The sequence below is a fragment of the Odocoileus virginianus genome, chromosome 2 (genome assembly GCF_023699985.2).
Source record: "Odocoileus virginianus isolate 20LAN1187 ecotype Illinois chromosome 2, Ovbor_1.2, whole genome shotgun sequence".
Classification (NCBI taxonomy): Eukaryota; Metazoa; Chordata; class Mammalia; order Artiodactyla; family Cervidae; genus Odocoileus; species Odocoileus virginianus.
The window spans coordinates 60,197,356-60,222,625 of record NC_069675.1 but is presented as its reverse complement, the minus strand read 5'-3'; the positions used below and the strand labels follow the sequence as shown (position 1 = coordinate 60,222,625).

The 25,270-nt window shown below is 49.7% G+C and overlaps 1 protein-coding gene and 1 long non-coding RNA gene across 4 annotated transcripts; one reads left to right on the top strand and one right to left on the bottom strand.

The window, feature by feature from the left end:
* Window positions 1-83: 83 nt before the first annotated feature.
* On the bottom strand, window positions 84-25,270 carry CEP68 (centrosomal protein 68). Of its 3 annotated transcripts, XM_020916224.2 has the most exons (8): window positions 25,142-25,270; window positions 19,519-19,606; window positions 15,494-15,889; window positions 12,412-13,926; window positions 10,896-11,018; window positions 8,106-8,202; window positions 4,296-4,468; window positions 84-3,358 (listed from the first exon to the last, which is right to left on the bottom strand). In XM_020916224.2, the coding sequence occupies exons 3-8, from the start codon at window positions 15,845-15,847 to the stop codon at window positions 3,335-3,337; spliced, it is 2,286 nt and encodes a 761-aa protein (XP_020771883.2). In that variant the 5' UTR covers window positions 15,848-15,889; window positions 19,519-19,606; window positions 25,142-25,270; the 3' UTR covers window positions 84-3,334. The 3 variants fall into 3 exon arrangements, with proteins under 3 accessions (XP_020771883.2, XP_020771884.2, XP_020771885.2); XM_020916225.2 differs by lacking the exon at window positions 19,519-19,606; XM_020916226.2 differs by lacking the exons at window positions 84-3,358; window positions 4,296-4,468; window positions 8,106-8,202 and adding an exon at window positions 8,234-8,914.
* LOC139039466 (uncharacterized) lies at window positions 4,622-8,408 on the top strand. Its single transcript, XR_011492726.1, has 2 exons — window positions 4,622-4,852; window positions 5,828-8,408. It is a non-coding gene; the product is annotated as an uncharacterized lncRNA (long non-coding RNA).

The window sequence follows — 25,270 nt, the reverse complement described above, 5'->3', positions numbered from 1 at the left end:
ACTTAGGGGCATGGGATGTGGCTGTTGGCTACACATTTTATGGTGGGGTCTTTAATTCAGTGATAAAACTTAAAAACAAGCCAAAAATTATAGGTTTCTTTATTTTCACTAAACAGGCAATTGAAATACATGGTACAAAAATAAGTGGTAAGATTATTGTAAAATGAAATGGACAGAATAAATATTCAATTTAATTTTCCATCTATGAGAATTTCACAATAAAATCACAGTTTACTTTGTATTATAGATGTGCTTGTTGGGTCTATTCATCTTCACATAAGGCAACTGAAAAACTCCTCAAGCTACCAATAGTTATTTGGGTGAAATTTTTTTAATGCTTCAAAAGGTTTTTTTTGCCTTATCAATACAGTACAAATAATTTAGAAATATTTTTAAAGTAGATGATACAAATTTCAGACAATGTAATGCACTTTTGTTTAATACAGCAAGTTGTTCAAACTGTCAGCTTTTTCTTGGTGAGTTAGCAAAAAAAATTATGTGAATTTGAGGTGTAAGCATATTTACATATTTATTTTTGAAAATTCTACTGTTCTTTTCCTTGTGGTAGTCAAGGCTGGGACAAGATGTTTCAGCATGCTTCACTACTCACTTAATAAATGCAATTTTGGGGGAAAATACTCCCATTCCTACCCCCATTTTCAAGTACAAATATTTCAAGCTATATTATTATGGGCTTTTAATAATCCAGTCACTCGAATTACTGCTGTCCATATTTTGTAAGTGGTTGCTATGAATTAGCTCACATGTTCTAAACCTGAGCAGTCACAGTCTCTGGTAATCCTTGCAAAATGATAGCCATTCTGGTCTAAGCAATGACTTTTTTTGACTTCGGACCAAAATTTCCTTTAGCATGTATGCTTGTCATTGCAACGTATTTTACATCTGCCCTTCTTGTATTCCCATTTAAGCTTCAAAATAGTATTGTACTGACACTGTCTACTATTTGCAGATGAGCTTAAGCCATGGAGCTGCAACAAGAACCCAGGTTTTGAAACTGCCAATCTAGCTCCCAGTACTGCCACTTTCCTGTGGACTTCAGTTCTACTACTTTAAGGGGACTACTAGAAAATTATACTACAGGTAAACTTGGGATTCTGTAACTACATAAGGTGTCACTGTGAGCCACTGCTGTGGCTAACATGTACCACAGAGCACTGGCCAGCTAGGCTACCAGAATCAAACCTGGCCGTGTTTGCTCACGAAATGCTGCTGGCAGCATCTTCTAGTCAGAAACAATTTCCGCTTGAATTTTAAGGGAGGTCTTATACCTATAGCACTGCTGAAGATACCATTAATAGCTGTCCAGATACTCTTCAGTGATATATTCATGAGTAGGTCCAGAGTAGGCAAAGGAAGTGAACAAAAATATCTTTAGATCATCGCTTGGTAAAATAGTTTACAAAATAGGGTACTCTGAAATAAAATATTCTGTGAAAATTTCTGTCAGCTGAAGCTAATTATTAGATTGAATGGCACTTACAGCATTCAACTACTAGAAATACCATTGGTCACTTTGAAGATGACAGTCCTATAGAAACAATTCTTTTGCTAACTAGTTAAGGCATTTTCATGCCTAGCAAAATGTTTGTAAATAAATGGGCTTAACTCCCAAGGGCTTGTCCTGTAACACACTCATTGGAAAGGCATGTACCAATTTATAGTCACGTCAAAGAGAAGGTGAAATATATCAATTTAAGAACAGAGATTATTAGATACGCCTTCTCAACCAATTAAGGCCGTTAAGACTATTTTACATATATAATAATCTGCTAGGAAGGTGTTTTGTCTTTTTAAATCTATGTACAGAACCACGATGAAAACTGAGACAGCAGAATCAAAATTATGCCCTTAAGCATTTTGATAAATACTAGAATGGCAGAGGCACTTGAAATACTCCATTTTATATAACTGCTACTGAATTTTTTAGTTTCCCTTTAGAATTAAAATCTTTAAACATTAAAACTTATTAACAGCTTATTTTCCAGTTTAAACTCTTTAGGATTTTAGTTCACAGAGGTGGATGAGATGGTGTTTACCCCAAAATTAAAGTTCTAAGCTTCTCTTAAAGAGGGTAATTTCTATTAAGTTATTTTATTCTGAGGGGATATCAGAAGGCTCCTTTATGAAAGCAACTGTTCTAATGTTAACCTGCTCTGGGTTCAGGTGATTTGTCAATTTCTTTATAAAGTATCTTCCTTTCTTAAGCACCCTCCTCAAGTGAGAACCTAGAGTTTGAGAAAGGATCTTGACTTTCTTGAAGTGTTGATCACATATTTAAGTGTGGAGAACCCTTTCCTCAGGTCATAGCCTACTGGAATACAAGTACACAGGGAAAGTGCTTTCCTCCTTCCATGTGCATTCACAGCCCAATAAAACATTTTTAAAGCACTTCTTTGTTTTTGCAGAATGTGTGATTACCAGCAGTGGCCATTCATTTAAATTTAAAAAGCCCCCCTCCCCCCCAACAAGGTACTTACATGTCAACTCCCAAAGCAACAAAGAATTCCCTTTTTTCCTCACTATGAACAGCCTTAGCTCTATAGTTATTTAACCAGGCTGTGTGAGCCTATCCATGCCCTTCTCTTGACTCTTCACAGGGAGGCAAGGAGGATGCCTCCTCCTGGAGGTACCCTGAAGGCAGATCATTAATGGACTGAAGCTCAATAGCAGCTTCTTAAGCCCCTATCACATTCTCCTTTAAAATGTTGGGCAGGCAGATGGAGCCCTGAGCACTTAAGATGATAAAAGGTATCTTAGCAGCCCAAACTAATTTGCAGAGCTTCTATTTGTTCAAAACTTTCTATTATTTTGGAGAGTTTGAGTGTCTCCTACAGTCTTCAAAGAGTGATTTATAAGCCTATGTTTCGCTTTATGAAAAGATCCAAGTTCCTGGCTCACCAGTCACCTTTTGTCTCTTGGATCCTCTTGTATGCCTGAGAATACCAAGTACTGGGTACCTTCTTTCTCATACCAGCCTTCTTTAAATGATCTCAGTACACGGACTAGTTTAGGAGTTCTGTCTCCTCTTTTTAACTGGACATAGGGAGAGGAAATCCTGTAAGCCTTGTTGGCATTATTTTATCAACAACTGGAAAACTACATGCTCTTTATAAGAAGCACCAAAGGAAAACCTTAACTGGGAAGGACTCATTTTAAATAGAAACAGTAACTCAGCAGCCCTTCCTTTCAGGGAAGAGCTAGCATTTTAAAGCTAGTACATTAGAGTCACATTTCCCCCTTGGTTTCAATATTAAATAGCTCTCACAAGGACTTCTGAAAGTTTCCCAACAGCCACATTTTGACTGACAGATTATTACATCTCTTCCAGAGAAGATGCCTAAAAGAGAAAGAGAAGCATCTGTTACAGGCAGAATGCTGCAGAGGAAGTGACATGGCAATCATCTGCATTCATTTTAGTATTAAAATGACTACCTAGATTTATTTGATGCAAATACAGGGACTCCCTGCTCCTGACGTACCTGGATTTATCCCTTACCTTCTTTTATCTACAGTGAATTCTCACTCAGGAAATCTGAGTTAAATGCCAGGTTTCGGCTGTAGAAGTTTCAGAAGCAGCATGCTCCAGCTGTGGCATCATGGTGTGGGGCAGTGGTAGCCCCACAGTGGGCAGCAGTCCCTCTGCTCTCAGCTTCTGTTCCTATCTGTGACATCTCCAAGGCCTGGCGCGCCCATCTATCCATCCCCTAGCCTTTTTTTTTGGAGGGGGGTGGTGTGTGATGCTTATAGAGAGCAATTTCCAGGAAAAGGAGATGTGGATAGTTGTAACTTAGGATCCCTGTGGCTACTCAGCACTGTCAAGAGTTGCTTACAGATGGAGCACCACACGAGCTGGGTGGGAAGAGCCTACAGGATAGAGGCAGCCTGTACCGGAGAAGCACATGTGCACAGACATAAAAAAGTTGGTACAGGTGAATTCTACAGTTGTTTCCATGGGTGGGGAGGGGTGACACGTCAGCCATTTAAGATGGAAGCACAGAGCAGCCTAGTCCTCGGCAGGCACAGGGCTGCAAGTGAGCAATGGAACGTGCCGCTTTCATCATCACAGAAAGCGCCACACCCCAGCCCCACTTCCTGGCAATGGCAGCATCTCCCCTTTTCAGTTCCAGCGGCTTCTCCCAGCCTCTCATTTGTTTCAGTAGGTCTTAGTTCAAGAAGCTTCTAAGAAACAGCCAACTATTAGAGGAGAACTCTGTTCCAGAATCAGGCACTGGGGTCTCAGGACAAATTTTCTCCTCTGGGGTTGCTTTACTCACCAGGCTAATACCCTTCACACTGGCGCTCCTGTGCGCCGTTGGCGTGCTGTTGGGAGTGAGGGTGCAGCCGGCCAGTGTGTCTAGGGAGGCCAAGATGGTGTCGTACAGGCGATCCGCGTGGCTCTCCAGCGCGCTGGGCTGCCTTGAGATCCTGCCCAGGACATCCTTCAACACTAACAAACGAGTTTTAAAGCAGTAAGGCCAAAGAGACAACACAAGTGTACCTTCAAGGAATATACCAGGGTGTAGCAGAAAACAGGAACATGGCAAGTTTCACAATGTCCACTTAAAAAAATACTCCCCCCCCCCCCCCGCCCCCGAACTGAACTGCACTGCGGAATCTATGTTGTTAACTTGTGATTGATGCTGAATTATTTCACTGGCTCCACTCTGTGGAGTTATACAATTCACAAAAATGCAGAGAGACATGGTTGTCTGATGACTGGTATTATCTGACTTTTAGAGATAAGACCCCTGGCTCACACCCAGATCCTGTGGGGCTGAAGTCTGAAATGAAAACAACATGCCACCATGAGGACTCCAGGTCCTGCTACCAGGTCCAATCAGCTTACGTTGCCTGTGGGACTGTCATTTAGCACATATATGGGTGATGCGGTAACGTAACATGGGATTGCTTGTGAACCCTTTTTGGTGGGTCCTAAATGAACAGACTTCAAAAGATTACCTGAAAGCAGGCTAAGACAACATGGTTCATGAGGCCAAGATTCCAACCCCTACAGGCCAAGTATTTGAGGAAGGGAGGGACCAGGTTCAGAGTGCATCACACAGCAGGCTTGGTTTTTTTTCTTTTAAAAACTTGACTTCCTTTGTTAAACACAAAGGCTGCTTTTGCTTCCTGTGCCTTTTATCAGCTGTGTTCACCCTCTCCCTAATTTCCTGCCACAGCTGCAACATCTGTGAGCAGAGGAAGGGAAAGGGGAAGCTAAGTTATCTGCAGAGGATGCCGATGGATGGGCGGAAGGAGGAATAGGCTGTGGAGGTTAGCCCCTAGGGAAGCCACAGCGGTGCAGCGTCATCCGGGCAAAGCGCCAACCTGACAACTTAGAGCAGCCAGCAGGGCCGGCCGAGGAACGCAGCCAGGGCATGGCACCGCTCACCTGTAAGGGCGAGCGGGTCAGGTTCCCTCCTCCAAGCTCACCAGTCATGTGAACAGTCCTGGGTGGGGTCAGTGGGATTCAGGGGGCCTGTAGTTTTTTAACTTTTATCTTAAAATGTTAGAACATTTGGTTGGGGCCAAACAAAAGGAAAGCTGGAACAGTGATGAAATTCTTTCCCAGTTGAGACTTCGATGTTTTCATTGAATACATGCCTGGTTCAGCTCGATGTTAATAGGTTCTAGTTGTCTGATCTAGGATAATGAGGAGGTAGGGTGTAAGGCAGATCTGCTACTTCACGCACCAAGGTAACCGGGCCAAAATGTAGTGAAAACTTGCCAGATAACTACAGGAAAACCCTTTAGCTGGAGGTGAGATGAACACATTTTGAAGGAATTAATTTGACCTGTCCCTCAGGTTTTGCATGTGGCTGAAGATGAAAGCGGGCTCTGAAAAAGATTGCGGGGACTGCGGTGTCCATGCTTGGGCTCCACTGACTCTGACAGTGTGATCTGGAGGGAAGAGTTGTGCGCCTAGCTGAAGACCCTGTGTATGTCTAGGGGAACCTGTGATTTCCACAAAACAGCCAAGTTCCTGATTAGCGCAAGCAGAGAATTGGGAGGGGCATGGTGTCCATCTGAATGACCCTGGATACAGATCTGAAAACCACAAAACACCCCAAAGCATTTTTTTTTCTTTTGGCCAGGCATAGCTTGTGGGATCTTAGTTCCCCAATCAGAGATTGAACCTGGGCCTACAGCAGTGAGAGCGCTAGCTCTTCTCCTCTGGACCACCAGAGAATTCCCTAAAAAAAAAGTCTCTTATTTAGGTAGTAAAATACCTCTAGACTCCTTTGGAGAGAAGAGCAGAGGGGGACATCATTACCGGTTAAGTATTGAGAAGTATTACTGAGTCAATTTTTAAATGAAGGTCCAAGAACAACCTGTAGCTTGTAAGAAGCCCTCTGTTACATGTGGCCTCCAGGAAATTTCCTGGTGCTGAGTTCTTTATACTACTGTGTGTGGAGGTGCAGGAGCCTGAGTGGGGTGTCAGCACATAGGGGCTGGAGTCAGGCTGCCACGCCCTGTGTGGCCCCATGCAGTCAGCTCTGTGAAGTCAGAGTATGAACTGCCCGCCTCACGGGGCTGTGGCGGTCTGCACACAGTACTCAAGACAGTGCTGGTGTAACAAGTGGCAAAGGAGCCTGGCATACCACATTTCCGCCCCGATAAAAGTTAAAAAACTCTTAATGCAAGAGCACAGTGGATAAGCCAAAGCAAAGGTGTCCCCAGGGCAAGGGATTGCCGTGGGCTCACGTGAATGACAACGGGTTAAGTCATGCCCTGCTGAAAACCCTTCAGTGGCTGCCCCCAGCAAAACCCTTCTGCCCATGCTCAGTTTTCAGTCCTGGTGGTGTTTTCCTTCCCAGGGGACACCTGGCAGTGTCTGGAGGTGTTTGGGGTTGTCAAAACCAAGGAGGTATACTACTGGCATCTAACGGGCAGAGGCTGAGGACGCTGATAAACATGGTGCCACAAGAGGACAGCTGTCCTCGTGACAGAGTATCACATGGCCCAGAGTGTCAGCGGTGCTCAGGCTGGGACACTTCGCGCCACCTCCCTACCACACACCCACCCACCACTGCTGGTCAGGAAAGCGCCACCTCTTCCCTTCTCAAGCCAGTGGGTCCTGCCCACTGTTGTTTACACTGTTTTGCTTCCAGTGTAAATCCCATTTCACTCCAAAACTGAGGCAGAACATAGATGGGCTTTTTCAGCACTTGCTTGCTCAGTCTTACAGAAAAATAGGGACTGCTTTGAGGGGTCTATCAATTCCTTGCTTTAATTTAGCATTCTCCTGTCATATTCATCCTATCATACCTGCCCCCAGCAAGGGCAAGGCCAACTGGAAACACCTGCACCCTGAGATGCACTCTCAGAGTCTGATTTTCACGCCTTCCTAATCTGGGAATCCATCCTGCAAAAGGGGCTCAAGCTTAGTTTGTGTACCACTGTCCACCTGTCCCTTTCTCATCAGTTCACTTCTTCCTTCAGTCTCTTCCCATAGAACAGACTGACTGCTCTGGAACTGACTGTCCTGGAACAAATCCTCTCCCAAAGCAGATAACCAGAGAGGGGTCCAGCCTGCAGGGCAAAAAGGAAGGGAGCCCTGCAGGCTCCTCACTGTGTCCATGGCTCCCCTAAGCTAAGGGGATCTGGACTAAAGCCAGCATTCCCACCAAGGAAAGGCAGCAGCTTAAAGAGCACTATTCTTGGGACAGCCCTGGTGGTTCAGTGGCTGGGACTCCACGCTCTCAAAACAGAGGCCTTGGTTTGATCCCTGGTCAGGGGACTAGATCCCACATGCAGCAACAAGGTTCACACGCTGCAGCTAAAGCTCCTGCATGCTGCTAAGACTGGGCATAGCCAAATACATATTAAAGAAAAGGAAAAAAGGTGCATCCTTGCAGGCTCAATGCCTGACTTCTCACACCCGCAGGGCTGTGACTGCCTCATCACGTGTTTGTGGGGCCATGAAGATGCGAGAGGCTGGCAGTCAGCTGTGGGAGTTGAAGCCAAAGGGTGTGGACATGAGGGATTCTTGTATTACTGGCTCTGCCTGGTGACAGAGTGGGTCCCGGACTTGCACTGAGAGGTATTAGGCACCGGCTCAATTAAAAACACAAGCATCTCACCTGGGGTATTATCCAGCAGGCTCTGAAGGAGGACCTCCCCTTTCTGTAAGACACTCTCCGTCAGGGACTGGTGTTCATCTATATCTTTCTTAAATTGCTTAGAGCATAACAAAAAAACAGGGAAAAGCTTCATTACCACCATTTCATAAAAGTCATTAAAAAGGATCTTTTGTTTGGTAGTTGGACTCCCCTTTAACCCACCAGTCTTCAGAATTCCCCAAGTAAACGGTACAGTAGTTTAATTTCATCTTCTTTGAGCCCAAGGCAAATCCAGAGTCAATCCTTTTTTTTTGTTTACAATTTGACAAAAGCAGGGTTTTTTCTCTGGCAGAACCCGGCTCCTGAGCTTGGAGGCAGGGATTCCTGTGTGCGCTACACCTCACAGAGTCCCCTTTAAGCTCACGGGCCTGTTGAGACTGTTTTCCATTCTAGTGGACCTGGTCAGAGCCACCAGAGGCGCCTTCAGTATGACCACAGGTAGCGGCAGCCTGCCCCGTGTCCTCCCTCTGTCCTGCTCTCTGGACCTGAGGCCATGGGAAGACGTCAGGGAAGCTGTGAGTCTCCTGAGCAGTTGATTTCTTTTCCCCTTGCAGTACCAAGCCTTGTAGCTCTTTCTGGTTTTTCCTTCAGCTGCTAAGATGTAAAGTCATATCCATGACCACCTTCAGCACAGGGTGCAGTTCACATTTTGAAGTTGCAGTTTTACTTTTGGATTTACTATATTCCTGTCTTGTTTTCATTTGCGTATTAACCTGTATTTATTATTTTCTTCTTTAGTACTCTGCAGTTTATATGCTGCCACATACCCACTGTGTTAAGACAAAATACACAAGACAGGGTCACAAATGAAAAATGTGTGAACCAGCGTACATGTGCTTAAATCTGGTATCTAAGTAGGCTCGAGGCAGCTCACATGTGGGCATGAGCCAAGCACAATTCTGTGTGGAGCAGCGCTGACTGAGATCCCACACAGTTGTGTGGATGACACAAGCAGGCTAGGCTTCGCTAACCTGCAGTAACTCCCAGCTCAGATCTCAGCTCTACCCACAAAGCAAGACAGGTGCATGTGACCGGCCTGGGAGCGGAGACACGCAGAGGACAGGAGGAGGGATTAAATGGAAAGAACAAGAGTTGCTATGAGACACCTGCTCTGAGCGGAGTGGGGCAGAGGCCCTCTAGAAAGGCCACCCCGGTAGGTCCAAACTCCAAGCAGTGTCCTCTCTCATGGTGGTGCTGGCCTGGGCCTCCTGGGGGCGGGCCCTGCACGGCTCTGCATGGAGGGCCCTCACGCTCAGCCTTCCTCTCCTCTCTCAAGCGTGCTCTGGGAAAGGAACTCTGGCAACCACTGTCCACTCAGCAGGAAGCAGCATTCCCACGAGGGTAGGGCAGCTGGCCCACCCAGGCAAGGCCTTGCCCCTAAATTTTAGTTGGCTCCAAGTTGGAAAACAAAGGGTCCCCCCTCTTGCCTGGGTGTGGAAGGAGCTCTGAGTTGGGTGGTGTGGCCCTGGCTTGGTCACAAGTAAATCACACACTCTTCTGAAAGAACTGTCCCAGAAAACTGGATTAAACCACAAGTTCAGGCACAACACTACCTCTGCTCCTTTGGAAGAGGTGATAGAAAGACTTGGTCAGCCAGACAGACATGTTTTAAGTCAGCAAGTGGTTCAGTCAATGTGAATATCAGTATCAACTGATATCAGTATCAATTGATACTTTATCATCAAATCCAGAACACTTCTAAGAATGAAGGGGGCCTACTGATAATTATGCCAGAACAGCACAAAATGTCACAAAATACACCCGTTACAAAGTTAACCAGGACCCACAAAGAGATAGTTAACAATCTAAAAAGAGGTAACCCCTACCCCCCAAAAAATACCTTGAGAAGTAACCTGGGTCATATTTTGGTTTAAATACCATCAAAATACCTTGTGTGTATTCTGGAGTCAGTGCAATTCAGCTCAAATCCTTAAAATACTAGTCAGGGCTGTCCAACAGTTTCTGTGATGATGGAAATGTTCCAAATGCTCTGTTCAGTATGGCAGCCACCAGACAAATGTGACGACCAAACACTTGGGATGTGGCCAGAACTGAAAACCTAGTCTTTTAATTTTACTTAATTTCAATAGTTTTGTGATTTCCTAACAATGCAGCTCTCTCCCTATCAATCCCTGAGACATTTGGAAAGTGAAAGTCACTTAGTTGTGTCCGACTCTTTGTGACCCCATGGACTGTAGTCCATGGAATTCTCCAGGCCAGAATACTGGAGTGGGTAGCCTTTCCCTTCACCAGGGGATCTTCCTAACCCAGGGTTCGAACCCAGGTCTCCCACATTGCAGGCGGATTCTTTACCAGCTGAGCCACAAGGGAAGTCCAAGAATACTGGAGTGGGTAGCCTAGCCCTTCTCCAGGGAATCTCCCCGACCCAGTAATCGAACCGGAGTCTCCTGTAATGCAGGCAGATTCTTTACCAACTGAGCTATCAGGGAAACCTGAAACATTTGGAAAATCACATTGCAAAAAATCCTGAAGTATTCTGGATTGAAGATAAGTAAAATGCACTTTCTTCAAGCTCTACTTGGTTTGGGAAGTAACTCCTACATGTTAAGTTTTTCAGCATTAAGGATTTGAAAAGAATTAGGTTTCTGGGAAGATCTCCGATTAGATTTCAGGTAAAAGTCAATGGATCATGACATAATGTGCATCAGTCATTTGAACTTTTACTTTCTAATCAAGTAATTTACCACGACTCTAGTGAGTGAACAATCAGAAACCAGGACCACTTATTACCCGGTAAAGCTGCAGGGAAGACTTGAGGCCCGTAAGGCTGGATCTGGGTGCAGTGAGGTGGTCAGTAGTGTCTGCAACGTTATACAGCCAGTGGATCAGCTCTTCCAGCTGACAACAAAATGTCTGTGTAGACAAATAAATCGTGTGTCACCCATGGAACCACAGGCTACATTTTCACAGGCTAAAAATATCTGGGGGCTCCCAGACTACAGGCTGCACCTTTCCAGAGCATTCCCCACCAAGACGTCATTTCCTCTCTGCTCCCGGCCTGTCCCCACCCCGTGACTCCAGACCTCTGCCAGGGCAACATGGAGGGCTCACCCTGGCTCTGTCCCCCATCTGTGAAGGGCCAGCCCTGTGTGCAGGGGCAAAGGAGGGCACGTGAGGGGAGAGAGTTGGGGGGAAGAACGGCCCAGAAGGGACCTGCCCAACACAGAGATCACTTCCTCGGTCAGCACCGTACTGACTGTACAACTGCTCCTGGGGACGACGTGGACACAGAATGAGGGCCCGTGACCAAGACTGACCTGATCCTACACCTGAAAACTGAACTAAAGCTGCTTGTCCCTGTCTGCTCCTACCCGCCCAGGGAGCCGGGTCCCAGACTCCTGCGAGCCACTCACCAGGGGGCTGTGAGCCCAGGCCTGTATCCCACGGTTTCAATCTTCCACATGCTAACACCCGTACCACCTGCTTCACAGTACAAATAAAGTCCACACGACACCATGGGGCAGGTTAAAGTCCTCCTTGAGAGCTAGAAAACAACTGTGATGCCGCTCCTGGGGACAAAGCCCTCGGCTGGTTGCCTTGCTGCCATGTGGACACATCATCTGGGTGCTCAGGCGGGAGGCAGGCCCTGGGCTCTCCCAATGGGTGGACAGCCACGCACCTGAACATCCTTATGTGAGGGGCTATGCAAGGTATGTGACATGAATTATTCATTTAACCCACACGATGACCAAAGAGGCAAAGCTCCACACCCTACCAACAAGCAAAATAAAGAGATGGAGCCAAAACTCACAACTACCTGATACTGACAACCCTATTCCATGCAGTGTTAGCTCCACCTCCTGATATTCTCAGACGGTCCACAAGAGTCTAGCAAGTCTAGGCAATAGTGTACCTGACCCTCTCAAATCTGCAGTTACAGCACTGCATCAAATGAAAGTTCTGGGAAGTCTTTTGGCCAAGAAAACACTTTCACTGAGCCTGTACTTCCTGAAGGCGTCTGAGCATAGGTCCCTCCTGTGCAGAGGGCCTCTTGACCCTCGAGGTGAAGCGCCCTGGGGGCAGCCTGGGGACTGGTTGGCACAGGCTCTACTCTCACGGTCCATGAAGGTGCAGGTTACCTAACACCTCGCTGCCTTTTCCTCCAACGGTGACAAGAGAACGCCAGCGGTCATCAGGATTGGACAGAAGGCGCAGTACAGTGCCTGGCACCTAAGTGCTCAATGTTACCAAGCTTCACCAGTGGACAAGGGGAAGAAAGGCAGCAGGGCTGAAACGCCGAGTTTACCTGCACGCACTGCACGAGTGACTCTCGTCCCTGCTCTCCACCCTTCCTGGGAGGCTGCCCTTCAGCATCTGGATCCAACACTGCCGACCAGGAGGCGCGTGTTCTCACTGGTCCAGAGGCCCCCAGGGCCTGGCCGCTCACCAGACTGCCCTCCCCAGCAGAGCGCCTGGCATGGGCGAAGGAGCGCAGCAAATGGTGCTTCTGGTCCTCAGCGCTCCAGGACCCTCTGAAGGTAGCCCTGGAGGGAAGCTGGCTTTGGCTGGAGTCTGATGGGAGGGAAGCTGGCCCATCACTGTCCGACACATCCAGGGAGCTCTGCCCTTCAGCAGCATCCGTGGACAGGGGCACGGAGGTGGGAATGGAGCCCAGATACGAAACCAAGCTAGAAACCTGTGTCAGCCGAGTGGGTAGGGCCAGATACTCGTCATCACTTTCCACCTCCTCTTGTGGTTTCCATCCAGACTCCGTGCAGGCGAGGCGCCTGAGGCCCTGGCCGGCCCCCTTCTCCCTCTCCAGCCCGGGTGAGGGCCACCCTCTGTGCCGTGTCCTCAGGTGTGGAGAGCCCAGCTCAAGGTGCCTGCCCACAGGTGGCCAGTCCCTCAGGTTCCTCCGGGCAGGCTCTCTGCTCACCCAAGGAGGGGCCCTACCGCCTGGGGCTCTGGGGGTAGAGGCAAAAGGGCTGCAAGATGCTGACCCCACACCACCCTGCTTCTGGGGTACTCCAGAGGGCCCCTGCTTAAGGCTTGGCTCTCTGGGCCCAGAGAACCGCAGGGTGGCAGCCTTGGCTGGTGGGCAACTGTGTGAGACGTTAGTGGGTGACTTGAGGGTGCTCGCCGGGGAGATGGAGAAGCTATCGAGGTCTACGCCTGAGTCCTGCAGGACGGGCTCAGCCAGCACGTGGCTATCGAGCTGCTTCGGGAGCCGGGGCCCGGGCCTGAGGGGATAGGTGTAGTCCAGCAGGTCTTCGTACTCTTTGTTCGGGTTCCAGAGTGGGGAGCGGCGGTCTGGGGAGGGAGGCAGGGAATCGGGCAGCACACAGGCCCAGTACTCGGCCTGGAAGGAGAGGCGTCTCCTGCCCAGCCCGGGGGCATCCCCCGCTGAGGACACGGGCTGGGGCAACCACTGGAGCCGAGGCCCAGGGCCTACCGCTGAGGGGGCTGACGGTGGGACAGCCAGCTCCAGGCAGGAGGAAACCTTGGCGAGGCAGCCACTCCGAGGCTCCGCCTTTTCCTGGTGACCCTGGAGACTGCTGCCAGGGGAGGAGGCCGACACGCTGCAGCTGGATGACAGTGGCGCGGGCATCCCCGGGCTCACGGCTGACCTCCACCTCGACGGGCATGGGAAGTCTGGGATGGGAGACTGTGGGCAGAGGTCTGGCACCTGCGGCGACTCCACAGGGGACGGGTCGTCTTCGGTGTCAGCATCGTCTCCCGAGCAAAGAGCAGCAGCTCTGGGAATGGCGCGAGTCCGAGGTAGCTCGTCCACCTCTGGGGCAGGAAGCCTGGTCTCCTCCACCTAGTGACAGGAGGGAAGGAAAAGGTCAGACAGGTGAGCCAGACTTCTCTCCTCGGGGACAACTCGGGGGTGGTTTTGGGGACCCAGATGATCCAGAGGAAAGTTGTGGAAAAAAAGAGCCTGCTACCTGGTTCGAGAGTCAGACTCAGCGAGGGTGCAGCTGGAGATGGAGACAAGGGGGCAGAAGGTCCTCCCGGAGCTGATCCCCCAACCCCCACCACCAGCCTTCCCCCATTCTTCCTGCACAGACGCCCCATGCGTGAGCGAGCAGAACTCAAATAGCTCTGTTGTGCAGGAGCTGGAACACGCTGCCTAACCTCAGAGAAGCGCGCCCTGGGCAAGCAGGACCTCAGTAATTCTGTTGCTGACAGGACACACATGCGAACCTGGCAGGCAGGTGGCCCATGAGGCCCCACCTGGCTCGGCTCACACCCAGCAGTGACTCAATAGTGGCAAAATGAGTCATTCACCCCAGCCTCCTCACTCAGACTTTTAATCGGCTCGATGAAGAGCCCACCCCCAAGGGAGGCAGGATGGCACAGAGCTTAGGGGATGGGCTCTGGAACCACCAGCCCTGAGGCCAACCCCTAGCTGCCAGCCTCACCTCCCTCACCTGCAACGTGGGGGTGGTGACAGGACCGCCTCCTCAGGCTACGCGGATTAGATGAGCTCCAGGGTGAACAATGGCAGCTCAACAAACAGCAGTGCCGCAACTAGCACCAGGCGGACACTCACAAACAGCCTGCCTCTGTGTTCGCTCACTGGCCGCCCACCTCACTGACTCAGGTGCCCTGAGCCTCACAGGGCCCCGGGCCCCTGGCAAGGGGGCCTAGCCTCTGTCTCCTCCCAGGCAGTCATGCTTAGAACCTCCTCATGTCACAGGGCCCCGGGCAGCACGTGGCAGCCAGTGCCACCGTGACACAGCACAGATGGAAGCCGTCACCATGAAAGGTCCTGGCAGGCAGACCACCACAGGCCGCCAGAGTTGGGGGACAGGTCAATCGGGTAACCCTTCCCACTGTCCTGAGGGCCTGCAAGATCCGGTGGTTCGCCTGAGGTCAGAGACAGGAAGGACTCCCTGCTCCACACGACACCCACAGGCGAGGCTGCCTGTAGTCGGGGAAGCAACCGAAATCCTCTTTGCCCAGAGACAGTGCTGCCAGGTCCCCGAGGGCCCAGTGGGATACAGCCCCCAGGAGCCCATGGCCCCGGACCCTTCTTCCCCATGTCTCCCCAGGGGCCCCGGAAAGCCTCCACATCACCAAGTCAAAAACAGGACATGGCTCCCCCACTGCGGATCCCCTGCCTGGCCTCTGGATGTCTTGGTTACAGCATCCCCAATCCTCAAAAGGTCACCAGTCACACTTCTGAGGAAGAGCAGATGCTGTGAACAGAGCTCTCAGCTGGCCCACCTGTCCATGTGAACCTGCAGAACAGAAATCAGCACATCCAAGCTACCGAAGCTCCCCCACCTCCCCGCCTCATACAGGTGCTGGGGCAGCTGTAAGATGGTGAGACAATGCTGGAGTGGACTCTCAAAGGACAGCCCCACTACCCTGGTGCCTACCTGGCTTCCCGCAGAGGGCAGATCTCCAGTCTCCAGGCTGGCAGGAGGAGTCATGCAACTGAGAGCGGGCTTAGACCCACCGGCTGCTGGCTCCCTGCTGGCCCCACTGGCCAGTGGCTGGCAGGTTCTGGAGGAGCCAGGGCCAACCCCACCGTAGCAGGTAGGGCTGGGGAGCCCCTCGGTGCCCCCAACAGGGGAGGCGGGTCCTCCCTCAGCTTCTAGGCGTGGCGGCTGCTCCCCAAGCATAGGCCCTGCGGGGCTCAGCTCCTGCTCCCTGCGGCTCCAGCTCCCACAGGAAGGGGCCTTCTTGTCTGAGGATGCCTCCCCCTCTGCCTTTTCTTCTCCCAGGGCCATTGAGATGTCCCTGGGTCAGGGTTCTGCTGAAGCTTCAGCTCCCTACAAGATGAGAAAAGGAGAGAAAAAGATAAACTTCCTGCTTCTATGACCAGGAAACCTTTTATTTCTTAATAATTAAGACAAATATTTTTTTGGCCAAAAGAACAAATGATGGCCACTTCCTCAAAGAAAAACAGAGGTCTGGCTTTTCCTCAGCTCCAAACCCTTCCAAAGGGGACGTGGGAGCTGTTATCTCGTCCTTTGCTGTTATGTGGCTGCAGCAGCCCCAACAGATGCCCAGGAGGGTCAGTGCAAGTCCAAACCAGAGTCAAGGTTTGTGCTGCGTGCTAAGTCGCTTCAGTTGTGTCTGACTCTCTTCGACCCCATACACCGTAGCCCACCAGGCTCCTCTTGTCCATGGGATTCTCCAGGCAGGAATACTGGAGTGGGTTGCCATCCCCTCCTCCAGAGGATCTTTCAACCCAGAAATCAAACCCACATCTATTATGTCTACCTGCGTTGGCAGGGGGGTTCTTTACCACTAACACTGGGAAGCATGAGTCATGGTTTGGTCCTGCCTAAAGTCACCCTTGTTGTCTGAGCCATAATATTAAAAAAAACCTAAAAGCATGGCATCCAGTCCCATCACTTCACGGCAAACAGAAGGGGAAAATGTGGAAGCAGTGACAGATTTCCTCCTTTTGGGCTCTAAAATCGATGCAGATGGTGACTGTAGCCATGAAATTAGAAGACAATTGCTTTTTGGCAGGAAAGCTATGACAAACCTAGACAGTGTGTAAAAAGGCAAAGACATCACTTTGCTGATGAAGGTCCACACAGTCAAGGCTACAGTCTTTCCAGTAGTCATGTACGGATGTGAGAGCTGGACCATAAAGAAGGCAGAGCGCTGAAGAATTGATACTTTTGAACTGGGGTGCTGGAGAAGGCTCTTTAGAGTCCCTTGGAGAGCAAGGAGATCAAACCAGTTAATCCTAAAGGAAATCAACCCTGAATATTCATTGGAAGGACTAATGCTGAAGCTCCAATACTCTGGCCAGCTGATGTGAACAGCTGACTCACTGGAAAACACCCTGATGCTGGGAAAGATTGAAGGCAGAAAGAGAAGAGGGTGACAGAGGATGAGACGGTTGGACAGCTTCACCGATTCAATGACATGAACTTGGGCCAACTCCAAGAGATGGTGAGGGGCAGGAGGCTGGTGCGCTGCAGTCCAGGGGGCTGCAGTCGGACCCGACCTGGTGACTGAACACACAGTCACCTGTCTCTCTGGCCCAGCCCCACGGGGCAAGGGGCCTGGCTGGGGCCCTCTCTCTGCCAGCGCTGCGGTCACCACAGCCCCGCAGCAGGCAGGCGGCTCCAGCCTGGCTCCGACTGCTCTCCTCCAGGCTGTGGCTGCGCTCAGGGCTCCCACAGTGCCTGCTCTGCCGGCGAAGGAGAGGCAGTCGGGAAGCCACACCCTGGGCGGTGGAGCAGGTGGGCACTTCTCATTCCAAGGATGGCCAGAGCTACAGCAGCAACTGTCCTCCCGCTGACCTGGGTTACGATTAACAGGTAACTGAGGGAAGCCACGGAAATCCGGGGGGATGACAATGGCAGTGGCCACACGGTGCACACGCATGTGACAACAAGACAGAAGCACACAGGGCGGGCAGCAGGGGGGAGAAGCAGCGTGAGCCCTTGGGACAAGGGAAGGAGCGACCTGGCAGTTGGATCTGAGAACAGGGCCATTCCAACAGGAGCTTCAGGGACCACAGGGTGGGCCCTGAGCCTGAGTGCGCAGGTGAGGGCTCTGCTGGGAGCCAGGGCCAGATGAGGCTGGGATGAAAGCGGGCAGGAGACCTCCAGGACTGAACAGGGAGGCAAGCGAGTGCAAGCGCCGAGGATTTGGGCAGCTGCCTGGAACGCACTGCCAACCTCAAAGCTAAAACCTGGCCAGAAACAGCCTCGTTTCCTCAGAGACAGGAAGGCACTGATGGCAACGGGAGGTGCTGGGGCAGCAGGGAAGCCTGAGCAGGTAGAGGCAGCCACGGAGGAGGCGCGTCCTGCTCGGCCCTCACACTGGAAACACCACTGGTGGGGACAGTGCTCCCGGAAAACAAGAGTGTCCTGCCCGGCCTGGCCGACTGGCGAGGCTTCAGTCAGCAGCGACCCGAGAGCAGAACACAGGTCACGTGCACTCTTAGCACCTTCTCACGGCCATCGCGTGCACAGGGACTCAGCAGAAGAACGACTGCCTTGAACCGGTCACATATGGTTCAGATAGAGAATACACTGCACATGCAAGTCTCCCTCCCCTACGCCCAGAGGACACAGGCCACGTGGACAGCGCCTGCACACAGTGCATGGGGCAGGTCACCCGGTGTCATGGGGCGGGGCGGGGGGCTGCGAGACAGAATTAGTGAAGCAAGCCACCTTACAAGGAACAAAGGAGTCCAACAGAGGAAGAAAAGCAGCCAATTTTTCATATCAATCAAGCAAAAATGTTTACCACTATATATTCCCACAAAAAAACCAGGTAGGTCTAATTAATGCTGTGTGTGTTTCTCATCTCTTGATGTATATGTAGACAAACACAAAAGTTTATTTCATCTTCCCCCACCACCCCCTTTAACATAAAAGTAGTTAACTGTACAGGACATGCTGTTCAGAATCTTGCTTTTTTTTTTTTTTCTTTTTTTAAATGAAATACTTTGGAGATCTTCCCTTAGCAATGCACAGTCAGCGCCTTCTGGTTTCTGCCACCACACAGCACTGTACTGTACTCCACTGTAAGGATGCACGATAGCTTATTCCACCTACTGGTGGATATTTATATGATTTCCAACCTTTTGCTACTAATGCTGTGATGAACAAGTGCGCACACGCCCCCCCCCGCCCCCCCACCCCCACCCCACTGCACACGTACTAGCACACCCACAGGATCAAGTCAGAGGAAACTGCTGAGGTGAAGGGGACTCACACGGGTACTTCAGACATCTGGTACACTCCCCACCTGTGGCCTGAGAGCACGCCAGTTTCCCACAGGAGGTGGGTCCTCTCATCCTAATTTCACAGAGGGGGGAAACCTTTCAGAGAGTCAAATCCAGGCCCGAGTGACTCCAGAACCCAAGCTCTTTATGCACCAACTGGGGAACAAGGTACCAAACAGACACAAAGCAGAGAGACTGGGAAGGGACCACGTCCCACAGGGAAAGACCTTCACGGAGCCACATCCTCACCTAGTGGCTATTTAAGAGACGGCACATGAAGGCGATGACAGGAAAACTGTTTTCACAATTATAGCAACAAGCTGAGCCCACCAGCTGGAAAAATTAGGGTGAAGGCTGAACCTAACCACAGGCCCCAATTTCTTGCTCCATTTCTATAAATTCTTTCAATGGCCAGAGTCAGGCCATAATGGGTGGCTAAACCAAATTTACTCTCCTGGCCCCCATTCACCAAAGCACGTGGTCTGAATGACAGGGGACTGGAATAAGATGATGCTGGGGCAATAGAGGGGTACAAAGAAATGATCTCTGTCTCTGTTTAACAATGTGTTTTTGATTTGTCTTGTCTGGATTTCACTATTCAAAAAGAAGGTACCTCCTCATCCTGGGGGTGAGTGGTGGGCTAGAATTAAAAGCTCCTCTGGAGATACCGCTAGGTAACTTTCAAGCATAGATACAAACCTGAACTAAGTGAACAGTGTCGCCAAAAGTCCTTCAGCAACCAGGAGAGAAGGTCTGAAATTCAGTGATTTTCATGGAAATGGTACTTCTGAAAAGACAGATTATAGGTGGTTATTTTCTAGTCTGGATACATAGTCTGTTCAGAATCTCATTTATTAATCTGCCTAACAAATCAAGGTGTATTTTCCCTGTGCCACACGAGCTTTCTTTTTTTTTTAAATGAGAATTAAAACAGATTCATGTGAAATGAAAAAAGTTCACCATGAGTGTTCAATCCAAATTGTACATAAGTATTGCAGAAAACAAAGAAAGGGAGAACTCAGCTGGGATAGGGAAAACTCCTTGAAGGAATGACTGCTGAAGACATCGATCATCAGCCAAGCAAATGGATAAAGGGCTCAGCTCTGTGGGCAAGTGTCAGGTGGGCATCTGTAACACTGTATGACAGTCCAGCTCTCATTTCCACACAGACTCTAGATTTTACACATCATCGTTTCTTCTCACCCCTCTGAGGGTGAGGGTGGAGAAGGGGATTCTGCTTGAATTCTTCCAGTGAGACAAGCGTCCTCCTTTCTAGAATACCAAATGGACTGCTCAGATGAAAACGTGCTATGCTGTCAGTAGCGTTCAACAATCTGGCTTACTTTTGCCCTATGGTAAAGATATGCTCATATATCATCTATGGGGTCACACTAACTGGTCAAGTCTGGACATCTGACCCTTCCTAGTATCACAGTTGCCAGGACTTCCTCCCACTCACTCCTGTCCAGGATGGAGAACAGAGAACTCGGAAGTCCGTATGTGGGTGGAAAGGAGGGGGGAGGTTGAGGGGGGCTGGCTGTGTTCTTCTCTTAACTAAACCGTTCAAATGCACAAATGCTCAACTTAGGGGGCAATCCTTCTCTGATCAGGATTCTCTAAATCACAAGCGCACAAACCATCTGATTTACAGCAACCGTGCCCAGGAAGCCAGGTTCTTCCCTGTGCCTGGGTTCAGGGGCTAAAGCCCTGAAGCTCCAAGCTGTTTTTGTAGGAGGCCATAGGTGTAAATGGTCAATGAATGCCACGCACACGCGGTGGCAGAATCAGGCCAGAGAAGCAAAGAGGCTCTCCGTGCAGCCCTTTCTCTGGGAACATGAATCTTCACACAAGGAAGAAAGGGGGGGCGGTGAAGTGGACCCAGCACTGTCTGGTTGCTGGAAGGCTTCTGGGGGAACTAGATGGATGGCAGAAAGGGGCCCAAAGGCAGAAGCCAGTCCAGGCATGGGAGGCAGGATGAAAGCAGGTGAAGACGTATGAGGGGAGGCCAACAAGAGGAGCAGTCACAAGGGGCCCAGGCTGGCCTCAGAGTGGGGTGGCTGCCAGGAACGCTGTGCGGGAGGTTTGAGACTGGGAGGCTCATGGCTCAAAGCCACGCCCCCTTCCACCTGCTCCTTCCCTGACTGCGCAAGCCCTGCAGCCCCTTCCGGGCCCGAGCTCCTATCACCGTGTGATTGTATGTGAAGCACATCTTACTGCTGCACTATTTTTGGTGCTTTTGTTCATGACAAGAACTGTTAACATGAGAATGTATAATATCTTTTATGTAACCAGTTTAATAAAGTTAAAAAAAAAAACAACCAAAAACTGTGTTCTCTGTGACAAGAGAACCTCACAGCAAGGCTGATCTTTTAACTTGTCACGAGAGGTCTTTAGATGGCCTTTAAGGAGATACACTGCCGCCATCTGCTGCTGCTAAGTTGCTTCAGTTGTGTCTGACTCTGTGTGACCCCATAGATGGCAGCCCACCAGGCTCCCCTGTCCTTGGGATTCTCCAGGCAGGAACACTGGAGTGGGTTGCCATTTCCTTCTCCAATGCACGAAAGTGAAAAGTGAAAGTGAAGCCGCTCAGTTGGGTCCGGCTCTTATCGACCCCATGGACTGCAGCCTACCAGGCTCCTCCATCCATGGGACCTTCCAGACAATAGTACTGGAGTTGGGTGCCATTGCCTTCTCCGACTGCCGCATCTACAAGGATCTTAACTGAGCTTCCAGCAACCCCTCCCCCCACCCCAAGCTCTCTGGCCTCCTTGGCCGTAGATTACTGCCATCCAACGAAGCTCAAAGTATGAGGATGATGGGGGTTGAACATGTCCATGAAGTGGACCCTCTGTTCCCACCAAGGTCTTCCCTGTAGTTCAAGCGGTAAAGAATCAGCCTGCAACGCCAGAGATCTGGGTTCGATCCCTGGGTCGGGAATATCCTCTAGAGAAGGGATTGGCAACCCACTCCAGTATTTTTACCAGGAGAATCCCATGGACAGAGGAGCCCGGCGGATACAGTCCATGGGATTTGCAAAGAGTTGGACATCAACAAGTGACTAACACTACTCTGTTCCCACCAAAGAGCGAGGTCAAAAAACATCTGCTCCATAACACAAATCATTCCTACTGTCTAAAGAAGCTGGCCCTGGACCATATGGCTGCAGTTCCACAGGCCACTGCTTTTACTGTGCTGACAGTTTTCTATAAGTCTGTCGGGCCACACGATGTGAAGATTGATAAGAAACTTACTGATATTCTGGAGATGCCATTAAGAACGCTTTTCTTTGGAGAAGAATTCTCAGGTCTCTGTAACAGAAGCTGTGATTTCACTGAGTAGCCAGTTTGCTCTTTACTTTATATAGGTACTGGCAAAACTGATTTTAAAAAAATTCTCCTCTTTGCTCTTGCTGCTTGGAAGCTCAGAGCCAAATCAGTAGTCTCACGCAAGTAAAATGCAGAGGCCAGAGAGGCATTCAACTTCTGTATTTCACCTGATCTGTCTCAATCACTTTTATGAAAAATCTTGTTACACTGAAATGATTTTGGAAAGATTACTCAAATGATTTTTGGAACAAAATAGAGGAAGTGTTAAAAACAGATTTTTTTTTTTTTAAAGCTCTAACTCCAACACTTCATCAAATACCAAAAGAAAACAAAGCCTGTTTACCAGTACATCTAAAAATCAAACGTAGATCCTTATGTTAATATCTTTCTACTCAAAAGTATTGTCCAGGGAAAAGCAGCACCTGCATCACCTCAGGGCTTGCTGGGAATGCAGATTCTCGGGCACCACCCCCAGGGCTCTGGGACCAGAATCTGCATCTTAGCAAGCTCTCCAGGTGGTTGGTAGGCACAGTAATGTTTCAGAACCACCAAGTTAGTAAGCCTGTTTCAGCATCCTGAAAGGGAAATACATAGGAAAAGCTCACACCTTGGGCCGGTTTCTTAATGGTTAATGACAGGATGTCACAACTGGAAAGGCATCTTCAGAAAGAACAGTATTTCCTGGAAAGGATTGCAGATTCATGTAGCTACACTAAAAGCACAGAGAGGAGAATTCTCCTGTGATAGTTACAAGTGAGAAGAGACAGGGTCTTTGTTTTGGAGACTCTGAGTAATTCAAGAGAAAACTGACATGCCAAGGGGACCTACAGCTGGCAGGAAATGGACAACTTAAGCCTGTTTCCTGTGACCAGAAAGTGGTACAGGAAAATCTGGAAGTGAGGCAACCTCCCCCTAGGGGGTGCATCTGCCACCTCAAGGTCTAGCAAATAGATTCAGAGCTACTAGAAGACTTCTTCCACTGTTCACAATGTTTGTGAACAACTTTAAAGACAGGAGACAGTTTTTTCATGAAAACAGATTTAAGTTAAAAGGAGAGACACCATCTCAAGTCCACTTCAATCTGAACCAACTTTTTTGTCAGTCACATCGGCCTCCCCTGCCTCTGCTTCTACATGACCATTTTCAGTAACAGACCACATGAAGAGTGCATCAAATATTACTGCAATACTTGGCCAAACTGTTATTTGGCACTCCATCAATTTCCAGTGGGTGACAGTACTTTAAATGCATAAACAGGTAATCCATGGAATACATTTACAGTGGGGGAAAAAATCTGGAATGGCTTAAGGAATGTTTTTAAAATCAACGAACAGATAAGGACCAAAAGGCAGACAGAACCTGAGGGTTAAATACCATACAGATGTTTAGTATTAGTGAATCTGCTCAAATATGTTTATTTTTATCCTAACAAGTGTTAACAGCTAAGGAACATTTTCCTTGTGCCAGAGAACTATGCCAAGCACTTTATGTCAATGTTTTATCTAATCCTCAGAAATCATGAAACAAGTACTATTGTCACTCCCATTTTACTGAGGAAACTGAGGCATGAAGAAGTTACTTACCTAACTTATCCGAAGTTAGTAACAAGGTTGAGCTAAAGTCATGGGGTCTGACTTGAGAGCCACAGCTCAATTGCTTTCCTCACTTGTGCGAATAACTGGCCCAACATGTTAATGGAATTAGTTTTTATTTTGTCGACTTTTGGCTACACTACTGATTTTTTGCTTTCTTTTGGCTTCCTTCAACCACTGAGTGTCTTCTGTGTTCCAAGCACTGTCCTAGGGGCTGGGGAAACCACAATACAGGGATGTATAAAAACAGAGGCTACAGAAGGCAGATCAAAGTAGGAAGTGATTATTAGTTGAGGGGTAGGGAAAGAACTTTAAAAAGCCTTCCAGAAGAGGTGAAACATGAGTTATTTGCTCTTTTCTGTAGCAGGAGACCCAGAACTGATTGACCCAGGTGGTGGAAGGAACAAGGAGAAGGGATGACCTCTATCTTTTTTTCATTTTTTATTGAAGGATAATTGCTTTACAGAATTTTGTTACCTCTACCTCTTTTAATCAAGCCTTGTAACGTTGACTTCTTGACCCCAAACAGTGTCTCATGCATCAGTGTTTAACAACATCCTTCACATCCCAGGTCTAGGAACGTAAGGGTATTTACGAATATCATCTATCTACGTGTCCGCCCTCCCCACCCCCCTCCAGTAAACTCCCAGTGAGGTCCAAATCTGCTGTGGCACTGGCAGGTTTCCGTTCATTTTTATTACAAACAATACACCGAACCCAACCCAATAATTATAAAAGGCTTGAAACAGGTTTTGGACTTGTGCCCCTGGGCTGAGAACCATTCTAGTGATGGCAGTTGGAAAGGGTGGCCTTTCCAGGCAAAACATGTGAGACGAATTGCATTTTCTCCTCGGCAGCGGGGGCTGCCGCATTCAAAGCGACCAGAAGGCATCGTTCGTCTCCATCTTAACAGCCGGAATGACCCTGAGCGGGTGAGAGAGGGTCTCTAAGGCAGCCCGAACCCAGGAGCAGCTCGAGCCCCTAACTCCCGGAGCACCTGGGCCGGGCGTGCGCGCAGAGTAATAAACAAGACAAGCCCGAAACGAGGTCGCGAGGGAGAGAGTCCTCGGAAGCAGGGGCAGCAACGCGGCGCAGCTGCTCTGACGGGAAGATGCCCGGACACGCTCGCTCCCGCGGCCCGATTTCGCCGCGCTCAGGCTTTTCCAACTGCGGCCTCCCGCCTCCGCGCCCCGACTCCCGGCCGCTACCCTCACCCGCCGTTCGGCCTGCAAAATGGAGGCTCAGGCACGAGGCGCCCCCGGCCCCTAGAAGGCTCGGCGCCCTTAGGGGAGGGGGACGCAAGGCCCCGCGGCCCGCCCCCGCAGGGCGAGGGGGCCGGGCCGCAGCCCCGGGTTTCGCAGAACCTCAAACTCCGCGCCCGTGCACCAGTCGGTTGCTACCTACCTCGTCCGGAACCCTTCGGACTTCCCGAACGGGCCTGCGGCGTCAGCAGTGGTATACGGCAGCTCCGAAGACGGAGTCCCAGGTGGACACCGCGGCCCTCCCGCCGGAGTCCTGAACGCCTGGGGCGGG